The sequence below is a fragment of the Equus caballus genome, chromosome 10, assembly GCF_041296265.1.
Source record: "Equus caballus isolate H_3958 breed thoroughbred chromosome 10, TB-T2T, whole genome shotgun sequence".
Taxonomy (NCBI): Eukaryota; Metazoa; Chordata; class Mammalia; order Perissodactyla; family Equidae; genus Equus; species Equus caballus.
Window position 1 is genome coordinate 11,142,144 of NC_091693.1, and position 15,092 is coordinate 11,157,235.

Consider the following 15,092-nt stretch of genomic DNA (forward strand, 5'->3'; position numbering starts at 1 on the left):
TTTTTCTCTGCGTCTCTGTCTTCAGGGCCTCACAGCCTTTACTTCCAGCCTATCTCCAGGAAACCATTTCTCCCAATTTCTAGCTGCCCTAAGGGTGAGGGTGGAACTAGTCACTGTGAGATGTCTCCTTTCTCTGCAGCCAGACCTCCCTTCTCCCCATCCTAGGGGACTGTCCTCCTCCCCTTAATTCAGCCAAGGCAGATTTGACTCTATTGTAAAGATAATTTACTAGGAAATGATACAAAAGGCCCCAAAAAGGACGCGCAACAGACGAGTTTGGTGGCTAAGTAAAGCAAGGCATGCACTGCGCCATCCCCAGGTCTGTCTCGCCTCTGGGGACGCGGAGTCGGTAAAGATGGAGATAGAGGATAGGCACGTGGCAGCCACAAGAGGAGGGGAAGCGAGTATGGCAGCGAGAGAGATGAGGGCTCAGTGGAACGAGAAGACAGGGCGCGGGGAGCAACCCCTCGACGACAGGCTGCTCGCTCGCAGGCGAATCTGGAAGGCCGGGGGCGTCAGCGCGCGCGCAGGCGCAGCTGGAACGGCCGCGGCAAATTGCCGAGACCAGAGCTGAGCGGCGTCAGGTCGATGTCCTCGGGCGCCCCCAGCGGCTGCAGCGAGAAGCTCTGCAGGATGGCGGTGAGAAAGAGGAAGAGCTCCATGCGCGCCAGAGACTCGCCCAGGCACTGTCGGCGTCCTGTGCGGGTGGGAGGGTGAGAAGAAGCCAGGAGATAAGATGGGGCGAGGGGCTCCACCCCCAAATTTCCGGAGGAAAACATATGAGGGTAACGGTTGAGGACGGCACAGATCCACCTATGTAAAGGTCTGGGAAAGCACGATTTCTGGGTACTTAAAGTGGGGATAATAATACTGCCTTATTAGGTTGCCGTGAGTGGTAAATGCAGGTAAAGCAATGAGAATATAGTGCTTATGTAGGTCTTACTATGTGCCATGCATTACTCTAAGCATTATACTGCTATTAGTTAGTTTAATCTTCATAACGACCCCAAGAGGTGGGCCTTATTGTTATCTCCATTTTGTAGATGTGGGAATTGAGGCAAAGAGAGGTGAAGTAACAGATCCAAGGCCATACAGCTAGGAGATGACAGAGCTGGGGTCTGGCTGCACAGCTCAGCTCTTAGCCACCACTCTTATAGCTCTTCCAGAGGCGGCACCTGGCGCACAGCGGGCAGTATGCTAAGCTACCTATTATTATCCGTCCCCCCTAACACCCCCCCCCCTTTTTTTCCCCGCCCAAGACTGAGTTAAACGGGAAAGATCTTTTTAGCCCGGTAAAGGCCAAAGCCAGGAAAACCTAGAACCACCTCACCTGCGCCACCCAGTGGAGAGACTGACAGGGCCGACTTCCAAGTTAATTATCAGCCTGCCCCGCCACCTCCCTCCGCAAGGATTTTAGGCATTATCTGCCTCTAGGAGCAGAGGTGGGAATGAGAATGAACGTCTCTGCACATCCAAAGCTGAGGATGGGGTGGAATGAAGAAGTGAGAGGGTTTGGAGCGTGGACTTAGGGCCGGGGAACGCAAGTAGGAATATGGAGCCGGGAAGATTCTGACTCTTGACCCCCGCCCCCCGCCCCGGCTCTCACCAGCAGAGAAGGGCATGAAGGCAGGGCTCTTCGTGAAGCACCGATTGGCATCCAGAAAGTGTTCAGGGTTGAATTCCCGGGGCGTCAGGAACTGGGTGGGGTCGTGATGGACGGTGTTAAGGAGGGTGATGACATCCGTGCCCTGTGGGGGTGGGGAGGCAGAATCAGTGGTGTAGAAGGGCTGGGAGGCTCCCAAACTAGGATTTCCACTCTACAGGGCTGGAGGTCCTAGCGATTTGGGGCGGACCATAGGACTCCATCAGGGGTCCGGGAAATGTGTTGTGCTGTCTGGGGTTTGAGAGACAGGTGTTGGAAGCTGTGTTGTTGGGGTCTGAGACAGCGATTAGGATATACCTCCTCTGTGAGAGCAGATTTCGAGTCTTGGGGGGCGGGGAGAGGTCTCTTAGAACAGTGTGTAGGTACAGGGGATCACCAAGATGAAGTCCCAGACCCTGGGGATTCTGGAAAGGGGTCCTAGGAAGGGGATCTATCATGGGGAAGGGGCCTGGGGTTCAGGACAGGGTCCAGTCCACTGTGGTACAGGATGGGGTCCTGGGAAAGGGCTGAGGTTCTGGATTCAAGGGCCCCAGATGTCTGTTGCTAGGGCTTGAGATGCCAGTTGCTAAGGCCCGGAGTGCTGATTGCTAGGGCTTGGGATCCTCCTTGCTAGAGCTGCAGGTGCTATTTGCAAGAGTCTGGGATGCCTCTTCCTGGGGTGCCAGATGACGTCTGCGAGGTGCTTAGCGCACCTTGGGCAGCAGGAAGCCGCGAAAGACCGTGTCCTGAGTGACGCGGTGCGGCAAGTTCATGGGGATGATGTCTGCGAAGCGCTGCACCTCGTGGATCACTGCATCTGTATAAGGCATGGCCGTTCGGTCCTCCAGCGCTGGCAGCCGCGCGCGTCCCACCACTCTGTCGATCTCCTCCTGTATGCGGGCTGGAGGTGGAGGGGGGAGCGTTGTGGAGGGTATCAGCGGGTTCCCCAGGGCTAGGAAGAGGCGTGTGCGTGTGTGTGGGAGGGGTCCAGTTAATACTTCCCTGTCGGGGCGCTGCTGCAGGGTTAGCCAGAGGCTCGGAGGTTGGGTTCAGAGATAAAGGTTAGGGTGAAAGTTGGATTTGTGCAAGGGCTCCTAGGGGTGGGGTCGTGTGGGCCAAGCTTCGAGGACCAGGCCCGCGGAGGGTGGATCGAGTAGAGGGTCTGTGCACGAGGGCTGAGAGATCTGGGGCAGGGCAGGTGGCATGGACCCCGCTGGACTCCGTGCGGGAGGCAGGGGTTCCGGGATAGACCCGGAGGCGGGGTTCGGGGAGGAGGGGTAGCAGACAGTGCTGTGTGGGCGGGTCAGACTGCTTGGGAGGGATTGGGTTCCTGGGCCGGCCCTGCTGTGGGGCCAGTCTTTGGGCGGGCGGTGCGAGCTGAGCTCGGAGACAGGACACCTGCTGTGTGGGCAGGGTCAGAGATGGGCCACAAAGCAAGACCACGAGGGCGGGGTCCGGGTCCAGGCACCTCGTGCGGGCTATGGGAGCCACGTGGGTGGGCTCGGCCTCCGTGTGGCTTTGTGGGTTTGGCTGTGCCACGGAGGTGTAAACAGGAGGCGGGGCTTATTAGGGAGGCTGAGCGGGGGGCCGGAGGCGGGGCCGTGGTTCATTGTGGGCGGGGCCTAGAGGGGGCGGGGAGAGGCTCAAGCGGGTGCGGAGCCGGGTGCCCCATGGCGCTGTGGGGCTGGTCTCCCGGCCAGGCTTGGGGCGTGCGCACCTTGCACTTCTTGGTACTTCATAAGCACGAGGAAAGTGAAGCGCAGCGTGGTGCCCACGGTCTCGGTGCCGCCAAACAGCAGGTTATGTGTGGTCATCAGCAGGGTATCCATGTTGAAGTGGCTCAGGGGGTCCTGCTTCTCCTGCGAGGGTTGGGGGTGGGAATATGAGCCAGGGCCGGGACATCCTGCCCGGACCCTGACCGTAGGCTCGAAGCCTGTGCGACCCGCTCCCTACAGACCTGAACAATTGCTACTGGGTGCCAGTTCAGTCCCTCCTGTGTTTAAATACATTTCCTTAGGGGACCTGGGGAGCGCGCAAGGGCGGGGTTGGGAAAATCTCAGCCGAAGGGGCCACAGTGAACAGATCCTTAAGGACTTCTTAATGAGCTGTTAATTGGCGATGGCCCCGAGTGGCTCCGGGCTCCAGTCCAGCAGAGCCAAGTGTTCCAGCTTCACTTGCTGGTTGTGGGGAGATCATACGCAATCCTGCTCAGCCGGGGATCCTTTTTGGTTTGAGGCAGGGGCAGCAGGTCAGAGCAGAGGTGGGACTTCCAGGCGGGGCTTACCTGTGCCATCTTGGTGAGGAAGCAATCAATGAAGTCCCGAGGAGAGTTGGGGTCAAGGGAGGCCTGGTGATCGCGCACGCTGTGGGCGATGAGGTCCTTCACGCACCCGAAGTTCTGGAAAAGGCGTCTGTGCGGCCCGGGCACCCAATCCAGGAGGCTTGGAAAGAGGTTGTACAACTGGGGATAGAGGAGAGTAGGAGGGATTTGGAGCGGCAGGCAGGGTGTGTGTGTGCGTGTGTGTTTGTGTATGAGTGTGTGTGTGTGTGAAGGGAATGCCAGTGGGGTCAGAGGAGATCGGGCAGGCAGGGACGGGGTCTTGAAGGGCGGCTGGGTTTTGGAGGTGCGGTGGAGGGGGTGTGGGCGTGTTTTAGTCGTGGCCGTGTAACTCGGGGGCGGGGTCAGATGGGAAGGGGCGGGGTCAGGAAGGGCCAATCGCAGTCCCTTTCCTGCCCACTGTTTCCGCTTTGTCCCTGGACTGTGCAGACCCCTCTCCCTGTCCTCCGCAGATCCAGGCCTCCTGACCTCGCCCCAGGGGCTGCTCATGATTTGGAAGTTTTCATTGATGAGGCTTATAATGGTGAGCAGACGTTTGTCCTCGTAGTCGAAGCGACTGCCGAAGAGCACGGAGCAGATGATGTTGGACACGGAGCGGCTCAGGAAAAACGTGGGGTCGAAGGGCTCGCCTGAGGGTGAGGGGCGGAGTGGGTCAAGAAGCGCAGTCCTGTAGACACAATGTGCAACACACCAGAACCCAGGCAGCGATAGCACAAGTTTGTACAACATCCAACTCAACGTGACTTGCAGCGCTGAATGCACGGCTCTGGCTGCCCAGCATGCATCATAACAACACCCTGTTTGTATTGTATTTGGCAATGCAACAGGCAGCACAGAACCATAACATCCTGCAGCAGGTTAACATCGATAATGCCCAACAATGGAACAGGCTGTTCTTGGCCACAGCACACAACACAGCAACACGTGGCAATCACCAGACATCACAGAACACATAACGTGTGGCAATGAAATACCCAGCATATATGACCCCAGTACATGCCAACACACACAACAACACAGAGTGACGTAATAGTGGGCCCAGCAACGTCCCTGGACACGGGAACATAATGACGCTGACAGATAATACCAGCATATAACTATATCACCCTGCACCACAACACACAATAATAATGCACAGCAACCCAGCAGAGAGCACAGAACACACTACATGTGATGTCACAACACGTACGATCAAGGCAGCGGAACAGACTGACACGCAGTGTACAGCAATACAACAACATTGGCGTGACAGCACACAACACAATACGATACCACGTGCAGTGCCTGGCAACACTACAGCCTCACCCAGCAATAACACACAGCAACACAACACCTAACTCGCAATGATCCCAAACCATCAGTGTTCCGGAGCTCTGCCAGCAGGAAGCTGCCTTCCTCCAGGATCCGCTCCTCAATGCTCCTCTTCCCCATTCCGAAGTTCCGTAGAATCTGGATGGAGAATCTCCTCAGGACCTTCCACCGGTCCCCATTGGAGAAGGCGATGCCTGGGGATAAAGAGGGGGACCAGCTCAACTGATGACTTGTCCCCGAGAGCACTGCCCTCCGAGTCCCCTTTCCTGATGTTTGCTGGGAGAGACTGTGAGTTTGGGATCTCCCCTCACCCCCCTCCAGTAAGCCCTCCAGGCTGGGTCAGGTGCCTCCTTTGAGCTTTCAAAGGGCCCTAGGCTTCCCTTACCACAGTCCTGATCACTCTGCCTCTGTTTCCCCCAGCACAGACTTGATCACTCTGGGCTATCCTTGTGTGGTGATGGGGCTATCTCCTTCACTAAACTGTGAGGGCAGAGCTGAGGCCTGTCTTCCATTGTCCAGTGCAGGGCTCATCACACAGGAGGTGCTGGTGATTGATTATTGATTAGTGAATGCACAGACAAGGGAGAGAAGCAAGAACAATGGGCACTGGGACATTGGGAACTCATCCAGGAACAAGATAGACCCTGTTCTCTTCTCTCCCCGGACTCAGGGTCTTTGTCTTCACCTCCTGTTTGCTCCTGACTGGTCATCTCCATCTTTTAGATCTCAACTTAGAGGTCCCTTCCTCCAGGAAGCCTTCCCTGGCCCGCCCTCCCTGGCTGGCCCAGAGGCTTCCTCTAGGCTCCCACAGCTCCCCGGCTTTCCCCATCCCAGCCCTGGGTGGTCAAAGTCTGGGGATGGGGCTGTGTCTCTCACTGAACTGAGAACTGCGATAGATAAGGATGTGTTTATCTCTGATTCCTCTGGAACTAGCAGAGAGCTAGATGCTAAAGAAGAAAAAGCTATAGTGTATTGTCTTGCATTGTGTGCATTATCTCATTGACTTCTCATAAGAACCTTTTCATGATAGCAGACAGAGGGTCAGAGAGGAGAGGCCACTTGCCCAGAGGTACATAGCTAGTAAGTGGCAGAACCCTGCCTTACCCTCTCTGCTGTGTACTAAAAATAGCTAATTAGATGGAAGCTATTTTTAGTAACAGAGGATGTAATATCCAGACATTTTCTTTGCAAAAGTAGCAAGGTGACTTTCTCAACTGCCCTGTCTCCACTTCCTTGCATCTGGTGCACCTGGACAGGTGAGGTCATAAGATCAAGTCCAGGGAAGGGGACATGAAGGTAGAGAAGGTGTACTCAATACACAATAGGTAAGTTTTTTACCACAGCTCTCCACTTACAAATCTTGGGGCAGCTGGGACCCATCTAGTGAAGGGGCCAGCAGGAGACCTCAGGATTCTCTAGGGGGAGAAGAATAGTCCAGGATGCAGATCTCTGGGGCCTCTTTTTCAATTAGAGCAGCTTTATTTCTTTTGTCATTTATTGGGCTTGTCATATGGCTGCCTGTGAATAAGAGATTTATGTTTAAAAATAATTGAAAACCATAAGGCTAGGTGATTTCCAAGCTAAAGGAGGAGAGGATATTGAGAGAGGATGGGTTTGGAGTGAGTGACGTGAGTTCCTAGATGGGTGGGAGTGGAGCTGGGTTTGAGATGGGCTGGGGATGGCCATGGAACATGAGGGGGAATTAGGGAGTTGATAAATTGGTTTGAGGTTGGTGATGGAGGTGGAGTTGGGTAGAGTGGGAAGGATTGGCAGACTGGGGGTGAGATTGAGCTTGGGGTTGGGTCGATATGTGATGGGGTTAGTTTTGGTGATGGGAATGGGATTAAGGTTGAAAATGGAAACTGGGGACTGACAACTTCGATAGGTGATTAGGATAGAAGACAGGGCTGGGGCTGGGGAGAAAAATGACAGTGGAATTCAATTTGACTAAAAGGATTAGGATGGGGTTGATAATAGATTTTTAAAATGGAGATTGGAAGCAGATTCATAATGGGAATGAAGGTTGGAGTGTCATGTAGTCAGTGTTGCAGACAGAGGTGAGTGGTCTCTATGGAGTTGAGGTTGAAATGCGGAATATAGAGGTAGGGTTGATGAGGATTGGGTTGAGGTGGACAATGGGGGCTGGGGCCAGATAATTTGGCCACTTGATTGAGATGGAATTCCGATGATGTGGTTGGGCTAGAGTTAGGGATTGGGATGAGAATGGTGTTGGAGTTGGATGGAGATGGGGACTAGTATGGAAGTGAAATTCAAGATGGTGGTGGGGTTTGGGGGTGGGGAAGCTGGGACAGACTTCTCTCTAGACTAGCACTACCTGGCTCCATCCCATCTGATGTCATCAGCGAGATCAGTGGCTCTGAATGTCACCAAAAGAGGGAGGGCAGTCTCCTATCCTTATCCCCTCCCTCAGTGTGGAAAGGATTGGAGGTGGAGGAGATGGGGAGCAGGCTTACCATTGCCCTTAGTGAAGTTGAGAAAGACGGGGTAGTCACCGCGGCCGCTGAACTCCTCCGCCTGGTCCACAAGGGCCTCCTTCACGGTTTGGTACCCGCTGAGGACAACCACTCGTCTGGGGCCCAAGTGTACTGTGAACACTGAGCCGTACTTCTTGCTCAGCTAGGGGTAGCAAGACAGAGGTCATGGGGGGAGGGGTGAGTCTTGGGCCAGAGGACCCCTCCCCTGTGTCCCTCCCTCCTCACGCAAGCCTAGGTCTTTGCACCTTGGTAAGGGAGGTCAGCATGTTTTGGGAGCGAAGCTGCAGCAGGTTTCCGAGGAGTGGGAGGGGCCTGGGGCCTGGAGGCAGCCGGCCCTTGCTCCTTGAGCTGAGGGTCAGGAACAGGCAGACAAGAGCCAGGAGGAGGAGCAAGACGGGTGTGTTTATACTGTCCATGGTGAAGGCAGCTGCAGGTGTCTGGGGAGAAAAGTGAGAGAGGCCGGGGCTGGGGAGGAAGTGGAATCCTTTCACTCCTCATTTCCTTCTGGAACTTGCCTTCCCCAGACCCTAGAAGTGGAGGCAGATGGAGAGAAGAAAGGAGATAGAGGCAGAGACAGGGAAAGGCCCCGGGGTGGGAGGGGAGAAGGAATAGAGAGGACAGGGGAGAGAAAGAGAGAGAAAGGGCAAGGAGACAATCAGGAAACAGAAGAAGAGAGACAGACAGTAAGAGAGACAGAGACAGAGAGGTACACATGGAGATAATGAAGGACAGAGAAAAATAGTGAGATGTCTAAATATCTGTAGATGTCTGCCATCTATCCGTCTATTCATCCCTCCATTCATCCATTGTCTATCAGGAGACTGACTCTCATGCAGAGGTGGCAATAAAGAGGGAGACATGTCGGGACAGAGAAAGACAAATCGAGAGCCAGAGATAGAGAACCAGACAGAGAGAAAAATCACAGAAAGTGGCTTACAGAGAGAGACACAAATAAGAAAGAGACAAATAGAGAGACAGAGCTAGAGAAAGCCAGGAGAGAGAGATGACGAGACAGTGATATGCACTTATTGAGAGACACAGAGATGGACACTGAAAGAGAGAGAGAGAGTGAGAAAGAGACAGAGACTGAGGGAAGAAAGAGAGTGCGACAGACAGGAAAGAGAGATACCTGGAGACAGAGAGACATGTAGTCAGAGAGAGAGGGAGAGAGAAACAGAGAATGTTAGGCAGAGTCATGCAGAGACAGAGACCAAGACAGATGGGACAGAGAAGAAGGGCAGAACCAGAAACAGAGGAAAGAATCAAATGTTTTAAACACAGGGCTCACATTCCAGAGATAGATGCCAGCCACTGGATGAAGCACCTGTGCAGAGAACCCAGTGCCCAGCCCTGGCTGGGAGCTCTGAAAATACTTGCCAAATGAATGAACAAGGTCCCAGAGAAAGCCCCATAAAGACAGAGCCAGAGACTGTGAGAAGCCTCGGAGGAGATGACAAGAGAGACCCCAGCCAGTCCTAGAGACAGGGAGATGGAGCTAGCTACCTCCTGTCTTGAGAGCATCGCTTCCTCCTCTGTGACTTGCGTTCCGCCCTTTACCTGCCAAGCCACAAAGGCAACTCAGGTGTGTTTTGCAGTGTGTTGGCTGTGGCCACTTCAGCTGTGTGTCATGCAGCTCTGGGTATGCCTGGGGTTTGAAGGCTGCTCTTAAATCATTTCTATCCATGCCCCTTGGCCCGCATTTCCTGTTCCCCCACTGAACTTGAATCTCCTCCCACTTCCCCGCCTTAACATGGGTCTGCTGTGTGCTCCAGCCAGCTAGACTGATGTCTTGGCTGGGTGCCATGCCTTGGGAACCACTTTTACCCTCCTGGACTGGCATGTCCTGCAGGCTGACCTCAGCTCTCTCACTGTGGTCAGTGGTGGTCCTTTGCCCTGGGGTGGGGCAAAGGCTTCTCCATTTTTGCCATTTGGGTCCCTGGGTCTGGTTTTGAGGCTGGTTTGGCGTTGTGGAGCTGTCGCAAAATGATGGCCCAGGGAGGGGGGCTGAGTTTCTTTGGTGTTTTGGGCACTTGGTTCTATTTCTCTGGGTTTAAGTCCGCTTCTGCCACTGACTGGCCCTGTGTGACCTTGGGCAAGTCCCTTTCCCACCCTGGGCTGGCGTTTTCTCCTTCTCTGGGAAACTGCTTTTCACAGTTCTTCTCGTCCTTCTGTCTGTCTCTCGCAGTTTGTCTCTGAAATTCTGTGTGTCTCCCTTTGCTTCTGCCCCTGAATTTTCTTCTCTCTCTCTCAGTCTCTCTCTCCCTCGGTGTCTCTGAGTCTTTGCGTCTCACTCTCTTGCATTTTCTAATTCTCCCTGTGCCCTTTCTTTCTGTCTCTCTCTCTATGTAAGTCTTTCTCCATCACCGCCTCCTCCCGTCTGGGTGTCTCTCTTTTTCTTTCTGTGTCTCATGCCTCCATGAGTTAGACTGTGGTGGGCAGGACTGAAGGCAGGCAGAATTTGAAGGAGAGCTTGGGAGATGGGTGAGGCAGGTGGAAACCCCAGGGAAAAGGACCTCAGGCTTGAATGAGGTTCTCCCCACCCAGTGCCATACACAATCCTCTCTCTGCCTTCCTAAGCCCCGGCATTGTCAGCTCTTGGCTCCTGCTCCAGGAACTGACCTCGGTTACTCAAATCCTGGCCAGATCAGAAGGGCAGCTTGCAAAAACCTGGAGCTGGGCCAGGACTCCAGTGGCTGGGTGTTGTATGGAAAAGAGGTCCCCTGAGGCCAAGGGTCTGGGAGGCCAGGTGGAGGCAGGTACCCCCACAGGTCCGTGGGTGCACACCGTGTTTGCCATTCCCATGGGGGTAGGGGAGGAAGTGATTGGAGGTCCTAGGGAATTTGATACCCCAGGTCCCAGGCACATGGCGGTTTGGGGAGTGGGGCTCATGCCATTGTTTAAGTCCCAGAAAGACTGGTTAGGGCAGGTTCTGGAAGAGGGGTGAAGGCTTGATTATGGGATTACACACCTCTGGTTTCCCTTGGCATCTACCAGTGCCCCCACCCCAGGCACCCAGTACTGGATCCACTCTAAAAGTTACTTTCCCCTGACCCTGGAACTGGATTGAGAGGGGCCTGATCGGACTGCCTCACTGGAGAACTCGGGGTTCTTAAGAAGGGGAGTTTTAAGGGGCTTTGAGTTCTTCTTGTGGTCTGACTTGCCCTCCTGCTACAGAGGAACATGGGGTGGGAGGGATGTATTGTAGGGTTTCTCAACCGCGGCATTGTTGACATTTTGGGCTGGATAATTCTTTGTGTAAGGGGCTGTCCTGTATGTAGTAGGCTGTGTAGCAGTATTTCTGGTCTCTACCCACTAGATACCCCTATGCTCCAACCCCCATGTATCTGCGTGGCCCTCACAGTCTTATCGAGCCATTCTTCTCGGAGTCCCTTGGGCCAGACACATAGGGGAGCGCTGTAACCATATACCACAACAGCAATAGAGAACACAGTAGGAGTAGCAAAAAGGCAATAACACCAAAGAACACTTTCCATCACAGTGAAGGAAGGGATTGAATGCAAGCAGAGACCGGGTTGGTAGACAATGCCTGAGTGGCTTGTAGGTGGGTGCATAAGGATGCCGTTGTGGAAGAAATGTCATGGGCATTGTCCAGGATGTGGACACAACATTCTACCTGTATCACAGCACAAGTTCCCCCTTGAGCAGGAGTGAGCATGTCAAGGGCCATTCTGTTTTGTCAAATTGCTTTTCTCGCTTGGGATGTTTCCTCACTTAGCAGTGTGATGGCAGGTCTGATATTATTGAGGGCTGCTGCCATGTGTTGGGCTAAGGCAGATGCTTGCCATTTTACGGCAGTTGTTGCTACTGGTGGAGAAAAGATGGCGAGGGGGTGAAACCATCCTGCAGTGCATCACACACCATGGTATGTGCAGACTGGCTCCCAGTTAGAAGGAAGCTATTGAAGGGAAGACAGGATACATGCATGGATGTAGGGACGTCCCCTTGTACATCCGCCCGTCCAGTTACAAGGAACATAAAGCCAGCCAGTAGCACTACAAGCCCACAACCACCCCCACGGAGAGGCATAGGCTCCTCTTATGGTGTTTTGTTTTCCCAGCCACATATCAGCAGTAATAACAATTGTTTGATTACACAGTGCTTTAGGTGTCTAACCTACGTTTTTTGACAGACTTTCACCTGGTGGTGTGGAGTTATTGTGATGTTCAATGCAGGGAGGGGAACTTCTTAATTCTATTTGCTGGTCTCTTCGCCAGTTGACAGACATGTGGATCGTTTCCAGTGTCTGGCTATTCTGAACAGCAATATGTATTATTCTTTGTGTGTATGTTTCTGTCTTTGTGGGGATATATGTTTTGTTTATCTGAATATATCGCTAAGAGTGTGATTGCTCAGTCATATGAGAAGCATATGTTGGCAAGAAATTGCCAAACTGTTTCCAAAGTGGGTGCCATTTTTCACTTCTTGTATCATCTGTTTTCCTCCCTCTATTGTATCTTTCTCATTAGCATACAATATGCTTTATTTTTCCTATCTTGAAAAGACCCTTTCATGAAAAGATACTCAACATCACTATTCATGAGGGAATGGCAAGTCAAAACCACAATGAAATACTACTTCACGTGCATTAATAGGATGCCTATTACAAAAAAAGGAAAATCAGTTTTGGTGAAGATGTAAAGAAATTGGAACCCTTGTGCATTGCTGCTGGCAATGTAAAATGGTGCACATGCTATGGAAAACAGTATGCCAGTTACTTAAAAGTGAAATATGGAATTATCATATGACCCAGCAATTCCACTCCTAGGTATATACCCCCCAAAATGGACAGGAGAGACTAAAACGGATACTTGTACACCAATGTTCTTAACAGCATTATTTACAATAGCCAAAAGGCTATTGTATTTACAACAGCCCAAATGCCCATCAGTAGATGAACAGATAAACTAAATGTAGCATATATGTACAACGGAATATTAGTCAACCTTATAAAGGAAGGAAATCTGATACAATCTACAATATGGATGTACACTGAAGACATGATGCTAAGTGAAATAAGCTAGACACAAAAGGACAAATATTGTATGATTCCACTTACATGAGGTGCCTAGAATAGGCAAATTCATAGAAATTGAAAGTAGAATAGAGATTACCAGAGGCTGGGGGAGGGGGAGATACAGAGTTATTGTTTAGTGAGTACAGCAATTCTCTTTGGGATGACGAGAAAGTTCTAAAAATGAATAGTGATGACGGTTACACAACATTCTGAATGTACTTGATGCCATTGGATTGTCTACTTAAAAATGGTAAATTTTATGTTCTGTATATTTTACCACATTAAAAAAATTTTAAAAGACCCCCTCTCTTTTTTAAACCAATAGGTACCTTACATAAGGTAAAGTGCACCAACTTATGTCTACACTTTGATGGAGTTTTACACGTGCACACACCCATGTAATTACTACAAAGACGAAGGTGTAGAACATCGTCCTGTCTCCCAGTCAATATCCTCCCAAAGATTGTCCCTGTTCTTCTTTATTTGGGGTAGTATTATTTTTTGTTGAGGTAACATCATTTTAGAACATTATATAAATTCAGGTGTACATCATTCTATTTTGACCTCTGTATAGACAACATCCTGTTCACCACCAAATTCTAGTTGTGATCTGTCACCCTGCAAAGTGCTGCTTTACTCCTTTTGCCCTCCCCCAGTCCCCTTATTATTTTTCTTTGTTGAAGTGTAGTTGACATACAATATTATATTAGTTTCAGCTGTACAACATAGTTATTCGACATTTATATGCATTATGAAATGATTACTACAGCAAGACTAGTAACCATCTGTCACCATACAAAATTATCACAATATTATTGATTATATTCCCTATGCTGTACATTACATACCCATGTCTTATTTATTTTTTGACCGGAAGTTTGTACCTTTTAATCCCCTTAACTTTTTTTGCCCATTCCCCACCACTCTCCTCTCTGGTGACAACCAGTTTGTTCTTTGTACCTATGAATTTGTTTCTGTTTTGTTTTGTTTGTTCATTTGTTTTGTTTTTTAGATTCCACACGTGAGTGAAATCATAAGGGGTTTGTCTTTCTCTGTCTGACTTATTTCACTTAGCATAATACCCTCTAGGTCCATGCATCTTGTCGCAAATGGCAAGATTTCATTCTTTTTTATGGCTGAGTAATATTCCTTTGTATATATGTACTACACTTTCTTTATCCATTCATGTATCAATGGACACTTAGGTTGCTTCTATATCTTGGCTATTGTAAATAATGCTGCAATGAACACAGGGGAGCATATGTCTTTTCTTATCAGTGTTTTTGTTTTTTTCAGATAAATACCCAGAAGTGGAATTGCAGGATTGTATGGTAGTTCCATTTTTAATTTTTGAAGGAACCTCCCTGTTGTTTTCTTTAGTGGCTGCACCAATTTACATTCCCACCAACAGTGTATGAGGGTTCCCTTTTCTCTGCATCCTCGCCAATCCTTGTTATTTGTTGTCTTTTTGATAATAGCTATTCTGATAGATGTGAGTTGATATCTCATTGTGGTTTTGATTTGCATTTCCCTGATGATTGGTGATGTTGAGCATCTTTTCACATGTCTGTTGGCCATCTGTATGTCTTTGGAGAAATGTTTATCCTAGGTCCTCTGCTCACTTTTTCATCAAATTACATATTTTTTCTGATATTGAGTTGTATGAGTTCTTTATATACAGTCACGTACCACATAATGACCTTTTGGTCAATGAGGACTGCATATATGATGCTGGTTCCAAGACTATAATGGAGCAGAAAAATTCCTATGGCCTATTGATGTGGTAGCCATTGTAATGTCATAGCACAGTGCATTACTCACATGTTTGTGGTGATGCTGGTGTAAACAAGCCTACTACACTACTAGTCATATTAAAGTATAGCACATACAATTAGGTACAGTACATATTTGATAATGATAATAAATGACATTACTGGTGTATGTATTTACTATACCGTACATTTTGTCATTACTTTAGAGTGTACTCTTTCTACTGATATAAAAATGTTTACTGTAAAACGGTATGCTTTGTTACGCCACCAGCAGCCTCATACATCTCGTGTTTACCACATCTCTCGATTGCATTATTTTCTCTTGTGCTTGATTTAATCTTGTGTTGTTTTGCTCATCATGGCCCCTAAGCTTATAAAATCCAGAGCTAATGTTGCCAGTAAGAGGCCACACCTAGTGACACATCTGGAAGCAAAATTAAAAGTGATTAAGGGCTATGAAGTTACATAATCAGTGATGACTATTGCTCCTGTCAGGCAT

The 15,092-nt window shown here is 50.3% G+C and overlaps 1 protein-coding gene across 2 annotated transcripts; it reads right to left on the minus strand.

Annotated features, from left to right (window-relative positions):
* Positions 1 to 208: 208 nt before the first annotated feature.
* Positions 209 to 9,581, minus strand: CYP2F1 (cytochrome P450 family 2 subfamily F member 1). Of its 2 annotated transcripts, none has more exons than XM_001498170.4 (10): positions 9,290 to 9,581; positions 8,032 to 8,223; positions 7,766 to 7,928; positions 5,336 to 5,485; positions 4,449 to 4,609; positions 3,927 to 4,103; positions 3,360 to 3,501; positions 2,356 to 2,543; positions 1,607 to 1,748; positions 209 to 697 (listed from the first exon to the last, which is right to left on the minus strand). In XM_001498170.4, exons 1-10 carry the CDS (start codon positions 9,305 to 9,307, stop codon positions 516 to 518), a joined length of 1,515 nt encoding a protein of 504 aa, XP_001498220.2. In that variant the 5' UTR covers positions 9,308 to 9,581; the 3' UTR covers positions 209 to 515. The 2 variants fall into 2 exon arrangements, with proteins under 2 accessions (XP_001498220.2, XP_023505543.1); XM_023649775.2 differs by having other exon boundaries at positions 9,344 to 9,483.
* Between the last annotated feature and the right edge of the window lie 5,511 nt (positions 9,582 to 15,092).

Bases quoted from the DNA above. Each gene is read 5' to 3' on its own strand.
- CYP2F1 (XM_001498170.4), bottom strand. The intron at 7,929-8,031 runs GTGCAAAGACCT...TGCTACCCCTAG, and splicing joins TGCTGACCTCCCTTACCAAG to CTGAGCAAGAAGTACGGCTC. The intron at 5,486-7,765 runs GTAAGCCTGCTC...CTTTATCCCCAG, and splicing joins CAACTTCACTAAGGGCAATG to GCATCGCCTTCTCCAATGGG.